The sequence below is a fragment of the Rhamphochromis longiceps genome, linkage group LG19 (assembly GCF_057381845.1).
Source record: "Rhamphochromis longiceps isolate RC_006_pf linkage group LG19, R_longiceps_female_GT1.1, whole genome shotgun sequence".
Classification (NCBI taxonomy): Eukaryota; Metazoa; Chordata; class Actinopteri; order Cichliformes; family Cichlidae; genus Rhamphochromis; species Rhamphochromis longiceps.
In genome coordinates, this window is record NC_140575.1 from 20,459,213 (window position 1) to 20,471,871 (window position 12,659).

Genomic DNA, 12,659 nt, shown 5'->3' on the forward strand with positions numbered 1-12,659 from the left:
AAAATCAAAATAATTCTAAGTTTATACAAAACTTACATTTCAACCATCTTTCAATATAAATTTATTTGCAGGACATACGCAAAAAGCCATACAATATTATCAGCTTCACAATACAATGCAGACTCAAATCCAGACACAGGGTTTTAGTGTCTCTCTGAAATAAAATATTGTCAACAAGATTTAGACAAATAGAAAAAAACCAAACATAGTTCAGAACTTTAAAATTATCCACACATACTGCAGTAGATCACACAAGGATGAGGATTTATTCCAGATAAGGCTATTTTTGAGCGTAGCTGGGAAAGGGTCAGAGAAATCTGTAACAATGGTGAAATGATACTCCCCTGTGCTACTAAAGTAAACAGAGAACCTAAATAAAACTCTGGACCTGTTGGTGGAGGGGGTCGGAGAGCACATTTTATAGACACACTAAATTACATGTATATTTTTCAGCTATCCAGGTTCGTTATTCAGTGGCTAGAAAAAAAGTGTTCACTTTGGTGACTGCAATATCTAGTGTTTCTAGATCTATTATATGAAATCAAAACTATATAAAAAAGTTACTTTTCATAAAAATGTAAATAAAGCAGGCTTAATTTTACTACTAATGCTTACAAACAGGATTTTACTTTTTTTACACTTATCAACCAATTAAATATAGTCAAATTTCAACTCACTTAAACTGATCAGTGTGTGGACGACATCCTGAAGAAATGATCTGACATGTGTCTACAAAATGAACACGCCTCCTACGGTTTTATTACAGTTAATTCCTTGCATTGATATAGCTCCATAACTATCGTTATATGCTCCCAGATCAACAGATGTGGCTTATTTTCTGGACGACGGTGATATCCTTCAAGTATCAACATGACAGATTTTAACAGTGGCTTAACTATTTTGATATTCAAAATGACCCAGTTAGCCAGACACTACAGTAATAATGTGTTAACAATTAAACACACATATTTGTTGGTTAAGCATTAAAACATTTGCTTTTAGCTGTCTGGCTAAATGGCTAATTGTACAATAGAGTTACTTGCACATTTAAATATTAAATCGTGTGATCAAATAAATATGTAATGTAACAACGCATCTTTTTTACATATATGGCACAGCACTGAAGATAACCTATTGTTGATTAAGATGCTGCAATGGCTTAAATATAATCCTATTATGAAACTACTTTAATGTTTTCAGTTATGTTCATTATCTTCCGTTTGTAGCATCATCTGATATCTTGGCTTTGATGATGGCCAGGCATCACAAGTCATACCTGACTGTGTTCCAAAAAGGACCTCACATTCCTACAACTCTGACCCGTCCAGGAGTTATCTGTGCAGTCTGAAGTGGTTGGAGCTTTTGTCAAATATTTTGATCATCTATCCCTTGCACTGGATATCACATGTTTCATTAAATACTTATAATAGTCTTTAAAAAAAACAAAACAAAAAAAACTAAAAGAAAATTTTCACAAATCTCCCGATAACTAGTGCCTTGTGTAACAGAATCAGCTTCTCCTTCATTTTGTTCAACAAATAAAATAGTTATAAATATAAATGCTATACTATATAACTGCTTGTATTTTATCCCAGAATGCCATCAGCAGCCGACCCAGTCACTCCGGGTTGCACAGTATGGCGTTAATATAAGAGCTTACTGTAGTGTTACCGAAAGCCTGTGAAATAAAAGGTTTTTTTTTTTAAAAGTGTCTGAAGAAAGAACAGATATGCATCCCCCCAACATTTTTGGTAATCAGATCACTCATTGCTGCCTCAGTCGAATTCCTCTCTTTTCACTCTCAGATCGTCTTCTACTCCATTTTGGATCTCTCCATCTTGGTTTTCAAGATTTCCTGGAAAAAAAAACACAGCAGTGTGGTTGTTAAATGATGTCATAGTAAAAGGTCAGGACTTTAAATAGATTAAAGTGTGAGTAGAATCATGGGACTAGCATGTGTAAAGTAAAAAGGCTCCTTACTTCTTCCTCATCTAGCATTACAGGGAGAGCTCTGTATGGGGGGGAAAAAGAAAAAAAAACAGAGAAAGAGGCCATGGATATACCACCCACATCAGGAGTTAGTCAAACACTATGAATATGGCTTGAATAACAGCAATATAGTACTTTTCCACATTTCCATCCAAATGTCATTTAGTGTAGCAGTTTTTCACCAAAATAAAAGTTTACTTACACATCAGCAACAGTAGTAGGAATGTTCTCCTCAACCCACTTTAGATCTTCATCCTGACAAAAAGCACAGTTTTGAAACACAGAATTAAGTAAACATGACAATAACGCAGGAGAGAAAATGTCAGAAGTCAACCTACCTCTTTACTCAACATTTTCTGGGAGCCGTTAATGTCAGGCTTTGCGCCTCTCATCTTCATTCCTTCTGAAAAATCAAGAAAAGGCAGTTGAAATCATTTACTCTGATACTATTAAATGATTATAAATTTCTCAATTAACGTCTATACAAACAGACTGAGAATGTGTCATTGGGTTAAACAAGGTTTAACAAAGCTCAGACAGTGTCAGTAAAGGATGTGAGGAAAATTGTGATTATTTGGGTTTATTAGAGCATACAACAGAAGATACAAACTGCTGGAAAACATTTCTGTGATTTCTGTCGTTTTATATTTTTGTGTTATACAAGCCTACTGGCCTCAATTCTACACTTAAACACTGTTACTATAGGATAAAAAACATCCTGTTTGTGGAACCTAAACAAAACTGATCAAAATGTAAAGAATCAGCTGGCACAAGATGACAAGCCGGCAGGATACTACATTTATGGCAACTAACTGTTTTACACAACCAAGCTTATCAAAAGCTGTTTTACCTTTTCTCCCAACACACAGCACTAGAGTTTAATAAAACCAACATTTTTCTAAGAAACTTAACTGTGTAACACAAATGAGCATTCAGTTTCTTTTTCAAACACTGTTTAATATGGCAAACACTTGTCTGGGGCTTTAAATTACAAGAGGAGTCAAATGTCGTACCAAAGGCTTCGTTCAGCATGGGCTCCTTGGCTTCTTCCTCTTCATCATCATCATCAATCAGAGGGGAATGGGAGAACCTGAAAGGAAACACCACATAGGCTGAAACCTTTATGAATCGCGTTAACCGCGAGCTTACACAGAGGTACTTTGGCCCAAACTCCATACTGACGCTGACCTCTGATTGTTGGCTGAGGGCCGCAGCAGCACCATGATGACCAGAAGAATAGTGGAGAAGAGCAGGCGCCAGAATGCATCATCTACCCACAAGTCCCTCCAACCCTGCAGAAAGGATAAGGACAGATTTCAGGGGAAAAGCAGTGAAATCCAGTACAAGATAAATATAACTCAGCCAAAAGAGAAAGCAAACTGACCCTCTGACAGTCGACCAGCTTGAAGACCTTGGTGGTCCAGATGATAAATATGATAGAAGCTGTGGACACAAAATAAACACCAAGGATTTAGATGACTGTAAACAAAATACACGTGTTTCGCAGAAACTACAGCACACAAACAACAAACTGACCTGAAGGGAATTCTAGCCACAGCATTGGTAAACTGGAGCTGTGTTGTTTTTTTTTAAATGAAACAGATGTGTTCAAAAAATATTTATCACATATGGAAATACGCAGATTCCCTTTCTTGTAAAGGGTTAAATGAAGATTGGCCACACTGACAGCTACATAGTAAACACAAAGCAGGAGACTGGAGCTTAAATACAAGTTGGTAACAGAAGGAAACAATAAACCTGATTTCACACGAGTTGATAATAAAGTACAAAAAGGCTAATGAAGACAAAATCAGCCCTCAGTTAGCACTATAACTCATTAACATGTCATGTTTTGTAAATCAATAGAAAAACCTAGTTTTTCTAGGAGAAATTAGCTTTTTTTTTTATAAGTTATATTAGTTTCATTACCTTTATACAGAAGTAGGTTTACATGTTTAGCTTAGCTCACCAGCTTCCAGCACCCTCCACAATAAAACATATTTTCCAAGTCTGACCACATCTTACAGAGGAGCAAGTGCAGCACATTTCTACCATTTCATAATTGGCTTCATAGTTTACGGTAATCTTTTGACTGATGGAAACGTGGAAGCTAAGCAGACCCCAGTACAGCTGTAACTCACCGACAACAGAGAAGATGAGCGTTTTAGTGAAGTGCTGATATAACGAGAGCTTCACTATATTTCTGCGGAGCTTGAGGAGACGAGTGGTTTGAGACAAGCTGATGAAAATGTAAATGCAAATTAAGGAAAACACTGTCTATGGACAGCTTCTAAATAAATACAATCAAATGCCTATATGTGCAGTGCTTGTGATAATACAAATCACAGTGACACCTGAGCAGTCATCAGGCTAGTTGATTAAAGGATATCCACCACATGACACAGGAGTCAATGAGGGAAAGGCTGAGATTAGCCACAAGGGCAACAGTCCCGTAGAAGCCCTGTAGGAAGATGACAAGAGACACATTTCAGAAGAAGATCTGTTGAAAACTTAGAGCACAAAATAGAGCAAAGACTGACTGTGAATCAAGCAACTAAAGAATTAAACCAGCAGTGTAGTTCCTTTAATGTCCACTTGAGGCCGACTCCAAAAACTAGTCAATCTCCTTTCAAAAGAAAAGATCTGCTGTAGCCCAGTGATTTGGTAGAATCTTTTTGCTCCTGGAGAATGACTGCAAAAAGTTTTGTTGGCGTGACCAAACTGACCGTAAACACTCAGATCAGTGAAAATTTGCATATAAATGCTGTCAGATATCCAACACAAGGCAATCAATCTGAATCAGTCTGTAGCGATAAGCCAAATTTGTCTGCAGGACATCTCTTTGCAATAATGGACTCAACTGAGCTGCTGGTACTCTGGTTAGTGAGCACCTATGTGATTTTTGCAGTCAAATCTCCATCCTGCAGCAATTACGTCACTACTGGTGGAGGAATTTCTGTTTCATATCTATGAAGTTCTGACTAAACTCATGTGAAAATGCTCTTTTTATAACTCACCTGTTTCACCTGAGTCGTGCATTATTATGGGTGTGGCTGCTTTATCTGACAGACAGATGTAGCTGACACTTTCTGCTAGGCTTCATCTGTGTTAATTGACAGTCACTGAACTCGAACACTCAACTGTAGTGGTATTTATGGTGACTTTCAGAGCATTTAATTATGTTTTTAATGTGGTTTTCTGCATGGTTAACTGTACTAACAGCTCATCCAAGAAGTCTGTGCTCTGGCAAGTGAAACTTAGGAAGTATCTATGCCTGGGGATACAGACTGCTGCACAAGTTTGCAACCGTTAGGTGAGGATTTGGCACTCCGGCATCTTATTTAAATATGATCACCTCGAGCACAAAAGAAGAAAGGTGACGTGTACATGCTATGAAAGTGTTGGGTAAACATGAGCTTGTGTTAAGATTACAAAACACATTCTAATCAACTTCATTACTTCATTCTCCTTGCTGTCTTTCTTATCTCACGTTTAAATTGCGTTTGCTGAACTCGCTCCTGTGTCTTTAGCTTCTTTCGAAAAATTACTCATAGATCAAATTTGTCATTCTCTATCATGATCACTTGTCTGCCTCCCAGAGACAGAATCCCTGTGTAACCTTCCCTCTCTATGGTCTCCTGCACTCAAATCAAATTTATATATAGAGAGCGCCTTCCCTGCTGCACCAGGCCACATTTTTATGCAAAAATACATCACAGCCATCAGCTTCAATCACCCTCCAGAGGCTGCAACAAATAATGTGTACTAACTGAACTGCAGTGGGTTCATTTCACTTGCCTGGATACAATTAATGTGAGGCCACTGAAACTTAATATGTGGTCCTAGAAGTGAAGTATAAAGGGTGTCCTAATCAGCAGAGAGTATGCCTTCAAAGGACATTTTAAATCAACCTTTGTTCAAATGTATTTTATTTATTTAGGGCATGATTTATTTATTTAAAAAAAAGAAAAAAGAATATGTATGTGTGACTGTTCTTATAATCCTTGTATAAAAAAGTATTTTGTAGTCTTGGTTTTGAAAGCTGCCACACAATAAATATTTAGCTAACAACTGATTTCTATTCTTAAGGGTGACTGCAAGATAAAGACTTGCATCTGCTTCTTATCAATATTAGACACTTACACCGGTTACTCGCAGCACACCTTCTACTGAGGAGAAGAGAAGGTAAAAAATTCCAACAGCTACTAGCCGATGTACGGTGGTGCCCAACCTGGGCCTAAGCAGAAGGGAGAATAAAACAATGCATTAATACTAAGAGCTTGTTTAAAACAAGTAACAGCAGTGGGTTATCCACTAGAGACTATATACAATCAGGTAACCTTTCAGGAATCAACTCACTTGACTATGCCATAGCCAAGGCTTACAATGAGGACCAGGATTCGAGCCAGAGATCTTTTGAGTGCAGAGAGCAACTCTGCAAAAATCACAGCCCCTAGCACTGCAAAAAAATAATACAAAGAGAAAAACAGATGCCAAAATATGAAAAGGAAAAACCAAAACCAAACAAACTTATACCACAAACAAGCGAGCGTGGAAAATCTGCCAACCGTAGTCTCCTTTGTAATGGATGCTTTGGTATTCAGAGTAGAAAACCGCTTTCTCCAGCATGCCGAGGATAATGACGGCACCAATCCAGAACTGGATCCGCAGCAGATCCCTCCAATAACAGGCGCACCAGAAGAGCCAGAGAACCCCAAACAGCACGTAAACAATGCACATGACCATGAAGAACTGTGATGGGCGCAAGAGTGGGAGACAGTCTCAGCTTTGTCATCGATAATAAGTAAGCTATACACTCAGGTTCCAGTGCTATGGTGAAAGATTTTACATGTCTGAATTCATCAACTCCCTTTACTCCTAGATATAGCAATTAAATATTACAGAAAATGAGGATTTATACCATCATGAGAGGCCAGTCTGCTGGAGAGGAGTACTTATGTGGACCTTTCATCTCCACTTTCACTGGGAAATAAAGAAAGGTGCGTTATTGTTTAAAGAAATATGATTCTAAAGCTCTTTATGCAAAATGGTTGTTTCTCACTTGAAAAAGTAAAGCTGGACTGCTCTCCTCCCTCAGCTTCATCATCAGCGCCACGAAACAAAGGCTGCACCTTCACTATGAACAGATAGGGACTGTCTTCCCAAGCTTTGGCCACTGCACTGATATCCTAAAAAAGAAGATTTAGACTTTTAAATCTGATGAATGAAGCAATTTCTTATACTTTTTATAGATTTATTTCTTTGCATTGAATGAGACAGCATATAATTTTGTTGTACTTTTGGTATAATGACAATAAAGGATTATCATTATTACACTTGTTCCCATGAGCACTGGAATATAAAATACCCCCAGAAAGGATTAAAACTTTCCTCCAAAAATTAAAAATATAACGTTTATTCACTGTTGTAATGTCTTACCGGTTTTTCAGACCAAAAGAAGCTCTGATTGGATGGGTCACTCTAAGAGAAAAAAAGTAGTTTTAGGGCTATTCTGATAAGAACAATGAAAAATTATAATAAGCGTCTAAAGATCAGTGTCGATCACGCACCTTTGGGCTAGTCAGTGGCTGATAAGGGTTGAAGTCTGGGTAATAGACCTAAAACAAAGGCCAAAGTAAACAAATACACATGAATAGATATGCATATATAATATAGTGTATGCAGGAAATCTCTGAAAGAGCAGTTTCTGTCACGGTCTGCAGAGACAGGCCGTGCGGTGGTGTGTGTGATGGACCCAGGTGCATACACAAGTGAGTAGACGGGAGTGGACTTAACAGAAAGCGAGCCTTTATCATGGCTGAAGACAAAGTGCACAAACAAAGCAGGGATGGCGTGACTAGACTATAACTAAACTGGGAAAACTAATACTGCGACAAACTAAGAAAACTCAGACTATGATGATCACTGCAAGGACTGACCGTGAAAACATGGAGGTGAGAACACAGACGACGCGACACAGACTGTACGAAACACAGAGACTAAATACACATGAGGGATGATCAGGGGAAGTGGATGCACACGGGGAACACAGGTGACACTGATAATCATAACAAGACACGGCAGGAGTGAACGTAACACTGATGGGAGATGGGCAAAGTAAAGCAGGAAGTACACAGAGGTTCAAACAGGAGGAGAGAGAGCACGGGGAGAACGCAGACATAACGGGCTGGGGAAAACATAGAATAAAGCACAAAGAGAGACGAGGGCTCATAAATACACAGAGGGGCACACAGGGGGTAAGAGTCACGAAGGGAAAACACATAAGGAACAACGTAACAGATCAACCCAGGAAGCATGGCCTAAATAAAGAACAAAATACAAAAATACATGAAAACTAAGAATACTGGGCCCACATGGCCCAGGACCCTGACAGTTTCACATGTTTAAAAACGGACTTACATCAGTATTGGATAACTGCTGCACAGAAACTGGACTATTACACACACATAATAAATGAGTTTATGTGCCATCTACAGTGATCTAGGACGGTATCGTTGTCACTGACCTTTGGTAGCAAGAGAGAGGAGCAGTTGTCAAAGTACATGTAGCCCTGACTGTAGAAGCCACTCCAGCCATCTTTCAGCATGTGCTCCATGCCAAACATGTTCCTTGCTTTGTTGTCCTGCAAAACAGTGTGTTATAACATGTACTTTATGTTATGTTTATTATAATGAACAGACAGGATGTTATTGCAATGATACCTGACAATCACAGCAGTAACTGAGTTTACTGTATTTCAACACATTTTGCTAAATATTTGACACCATATAAAAATGACCATTAATATGCATATGACAATATTTTACACACCAGCTAAATAATGCTGAATCACAAAGACAAAAGCACCAGCCTTCACAGGACTCATTGAATAGTGCAAACACAGGCAAGTAAGTGGAACCTAATTTCAAGGGCCCAAAGTATTTCAGATAGTAAATACATTTTTTGTAAGATCCAAACATCCAAATCACAAACAGGGTTTATTTTTTCTCTTACAAAACAGAAGTGTGTTCATGCTTTACATCAAACCCACACAGTAAAACTGACTAAATCTGAAGGTATTCATTTCATTTAGATCTTTTTTATTTAATAAAAATTTGAAGTGCCTTGTGATAGATTGGCAACTGAGTCAGGGTGTATGATTAGGCTCCAGCCCACCACAAACCTGAACTAGATAAACGGAAGATGGATGGATGTAAAGCCAATTCTTTTCAGCTTAAATGAACAGCACTTCTAGGCGCAGAGAAGGGGTAAAGGGTGGAGGGTTCGGTGGTCTCAGGATTTTGTCTGTGCTTTTTGCAGTTGCTCTATTGGCATGAAGCATGAAACCAATGCTGTTGGTCTACATTCCTGCCAAGACATTTGGCTATGAACTCTGGGTAAATTAGGCAGACACAAAAGTGGGAAATAAGCTTCCTTCACGGGGAATGAGCTCAGTCATTCAGGAGGGGCTCAGGTTGGAGCAGCTATCACTCCACATTAAAAGAAGCCAGATGAGGTGTTTCAGGGATATTATACTGAGAGGAAGATCCAGGACATAGAGAGATATTACATCTCTCTGCTGGATGAATGCCTCTGAAGGAGCTGGAGGAGGTGGCCCAGAAAATGGATGGATGAAATGAAAAATGTAAAGTTTGTTTATTGCAGTGAATTTCCTTCCTGGTGTAAAACTGCTTTGGACTTGCACTACTTTCCTTCCAGCTTTGCATTTTCTTGGAAGAGACGTTCAAGCTTGAAAGGAACCAAACCTTACAAATCAAATCTGACTTCAAAGTCTCCTTTGTGCTACAGGTGACCTCCACGTATCCTTGTTTGTGACCCTCACTTAAAGTCTGACAGCAACAAAGCAAACTGCAGCTGAGTCTGAGAAGCCCTTGGACAAGGAGCCAGATGGAAGTTGAGGCCAAGGCCAAGAAATCGCTTCAGGAAGGAAACAGCAGCTGCTCTGACTGACAAACAGTTGATGCACAATATATCTAAATCCTGAAAAAAAGTTGATAAACCAAAATTTATCCAAAGTATATCTTTGTTTTCTTTACTCAAAGACTCACTAGTGTATACTCACTGGTGTGTTAAAGACCTCATTATAGCAAACAGAGGAGCGCAGGTACCAACTGATGTTGAAGGCGAAGCTTTTGTTACACCGCCTTGAGTCACCCTGGACTGAAAAATAGAAGAAAGAAGAACATATCAACACTTAGAATCCACTAGCTGATTCAGACAAGCAAATACTTGTCAGTGGAGTTCAAAGTATTCCAGGTTCTATTCTAGGTCAGTGTCTAATTTTCCTTAGAGGAATGCCAGCAATGAGTTCTACAAACAGAAGAGAAATTTATACCACAGTACAATCTGTACTGTGGAGATAAGACTCTTTCAAAGAGTATTCATCATTTTAAACACTGACATTTTGCTTTTAGTCTCTAGATATTCTGTTTGAAGGCTGCAGGGCATCCAACTTATCTGCAATGTCTGGATACCAGTTAGAGCCATAAACACACTGTGGGGGATGTAAATCACAGCACAACAATGCCATCCAGTCAACAGTTATGTGTGAATCCTCACATCCACAGTCCTGGCCATCTACACCTTAGAGAACGTAGGCTACTTACACTTCATGAAGATGGTGGTGTTGGCATACAGGGTCTTCCGAAAAACAGCATCCTGCGTCTGAAACCCAACAGAGACACATCAGTCAGCAGCTCATCAGCGATCACTGTATGTGTCACTTCTGCAGATTCCTTTGAACTGTGTTCAGAAAGAATGTACAATTTACACATAAAGACATGGCTTTATGGACCACCATCTGCTCATGTGTGATGCATACAGTGCTGAGTACTGGAAACAATGGTGCTGCAGCTGCTGTGCTAGACAAATTATGTGATAGCACAATTTTAATAATCTTTTCCTGAATTTTTTTTTTTTTAAATACCTGTCATATTAAAATTATATATAACAAAATAGGTACAGCGGTTTACTGACACATGCAAACATATATGGAAATACAGCATATAATGGAAAAACAGAAGTGTGCACATTACTAATTAATCAATATTTGGTCTGAACATATTTATCCTTTAACACAATCTAAACTCTCTAAGAGAAACTTTCTATCTTTAAGTAGTCTTCAGGGATAGTTCTCCAGGCTTCTTCCAAAGCTCTTCTTCTTTGGGGAGGCCCATCCATCGCTGAGTGTACCAATGTCATTTGCCTCCACTGTGTTTTACATATGGCTGTAGACACTCACTGTTATATCTCCTCCTTACACATTTATGATGATTTGAACCAAAGGAAAATTAGTTTTTAAAAAGTAGGCAATGTCCTAAGAAACACCTTTGAAGCCCTCCAGATAGCGTGAAAAACTATTACTTAACACCACTTAAAAAATGACAGTCTGGCTCCTTGGAACAGAAACGGTCTGGACCCAGAGCAACATATGAAGAAATACCAAGACACCACTATATCTACCTAAGCTTTATAACATGATGCAACACGTATTTTTTCCACATATCATCGCCTATCCACGTCACGCGGGAGCACCTTTAGCTCACCTTGAATTTAGTGAGGTAATATCACCGGCTGAGCCATCAATTTCTAAACTAGAATTACTTTTCCTGTGTAACACAGACGCAAACGAAGCTGTAACATGACACCACCTGCTTTTACACAATGGAACTGAGAAAAATATCACCTTTTGAATGTCCAGACAGAAATAGTAGCGTTAATGAAACGAAAGTCTGTGGTTTAAAAGCGGGGTAATAAGCGAATAAGCGACTTGTCGTGTCAGACTATCCAAACAAGAGCTGTCAAAGCAAAACGACAGTGTTTGCGCCAGGTAGAAAGAGGGGGCTAGTTAGCTTCTTCGGCTAACAGCTACCATGGAAGACTTAGCTTAGAGACTATGTAATAATGGTAAAGACACATATGTTAAAGACACTGACCGAGTTGATGTCCATGCTCCATACGGAAACCTCTGCCGCTGTCCCAGGACGGAAAACCAAGGCAAAAAACAGCAAACACAACCAATGCACCTGATCATATGACATCTTTTTGTGCATCTACTCCAGGTCAACAGGCTCGTGTCCGCATCCAGCTCCGGGTTGTTCTCCCTGTAGTTACCGCGGTCGCCACAAGAGTGCAACATAACACCGAATACAGTGAGAGCGGAAACCATCTCCTTCTATATATGCCTGACAGAGGGGCAGGCAACTACCGATCATTATAAACTATCTACAACGCTAACAAAAGGTTTTGTAAAAATATGGAATTTCAATTTGATTATTTTGACAGGACAATGCAACGTTCCAATGCAGAGCATGACACTCATGTGCACATAGAGTTAAAGTTAATTTCCATTAATTTCTTGTTCCTCACTGGCCTTTCACATCCACAATGCACAAACAATATTTGCAATTTACACATTACATACACATAATAGAAAAATATAGTGTAAGAAAGCTACAGAAATTAAAAATATGTCGAAAAGTATGAATAATTATACAATTATAATTAGTTAAAATGACTACAGATCTTGTTTACCTTTAATTAACTTTTTCCCTTACTTAAAAAGAAATAATTTTTATAATAATTTTGATTTAAGTTGTAAATGTAGATGAAAAGCCAAATTTAGGTGATATGGTATTTTACAGTTACCA

General features: G+C 38.6%; 1 protein-coding gene across 2 annotated transcripts; it reads right to left on the reverse strand.

Annotated features, from left to right (window-relative positions):
* Positions 1-48: 48 nt before the first annotated feature.
* Positions 49-12,130, reverse strand: LOC146646608 (Golgi-pH regulating cation channel-like). 2 transcript variants are annotated; one of them, XM_085391660.1, is made up of 20 exons: positions 11,946-12,130; positions 10,617-10,674; positions 10,073-10,170; positions 8,516-8,632; positions 7,560-7,607; positions 7,429-7,470; positions 7,052-7,178; positions 6,911-6,972; positions 6,558-6,741; positions 6,349-6,448; positions 6,133-6,226; positions 4,377-4,450; positions 4,131-4,237; positions 3,374-3,432; positions 3,178-3,281; positions 3,003-3,079; positions 2,328-2,389; positions 2,192-2,244; positions 1,981-2,011; positions 49-1,855 (listed from the first exon to the last, which is right to left on the reverse strand). In XM_085391660.1, exons 1-20 carry the CDS (start codon positions 12,060-12,062, stop codon positions 1,814-1,816), a joined length of 1,656 nt encoding a protein of 551 aa, XP_085247786.1. In that variant the 5' UTR covers positions 12,063-12,130; the 3' UTR covers positions 49-1,813. The 2 variants fall into 2 exon arrangements, with proteins under 2 accessions (XP_085247786.1, XP_085247785.1); XM_085391659.1 differs by having other exon boundaries at positions 2,328-2,392.
* Between the last annotated feature and the right edge of the window lie 529 nt (positions 12,131-12,659).

Coding starts and splice junctions, on each gene's coding strand:
- LOC146646608 (XM_085391659.1), bottom strand. CDS start 12,062: ATGCACAAAAAGATGTCATATGATCAGGTGCATTGGTTGTGTTTGCTG. Junction 6,742..6,910: donor CAGACTGGCCTCTCATGATG/GTATAAATCCTC, acceptor CGCCCATCACAG/TTCTTCATGGTCATGTGCAT. Junction 6,449..6,557: donor CCATTACAAAGGAGACTACG/GTTGGCAGATTT, acceptor ATTTTTTTGCAG/TGCTAGGGGCTGTGATTTTT.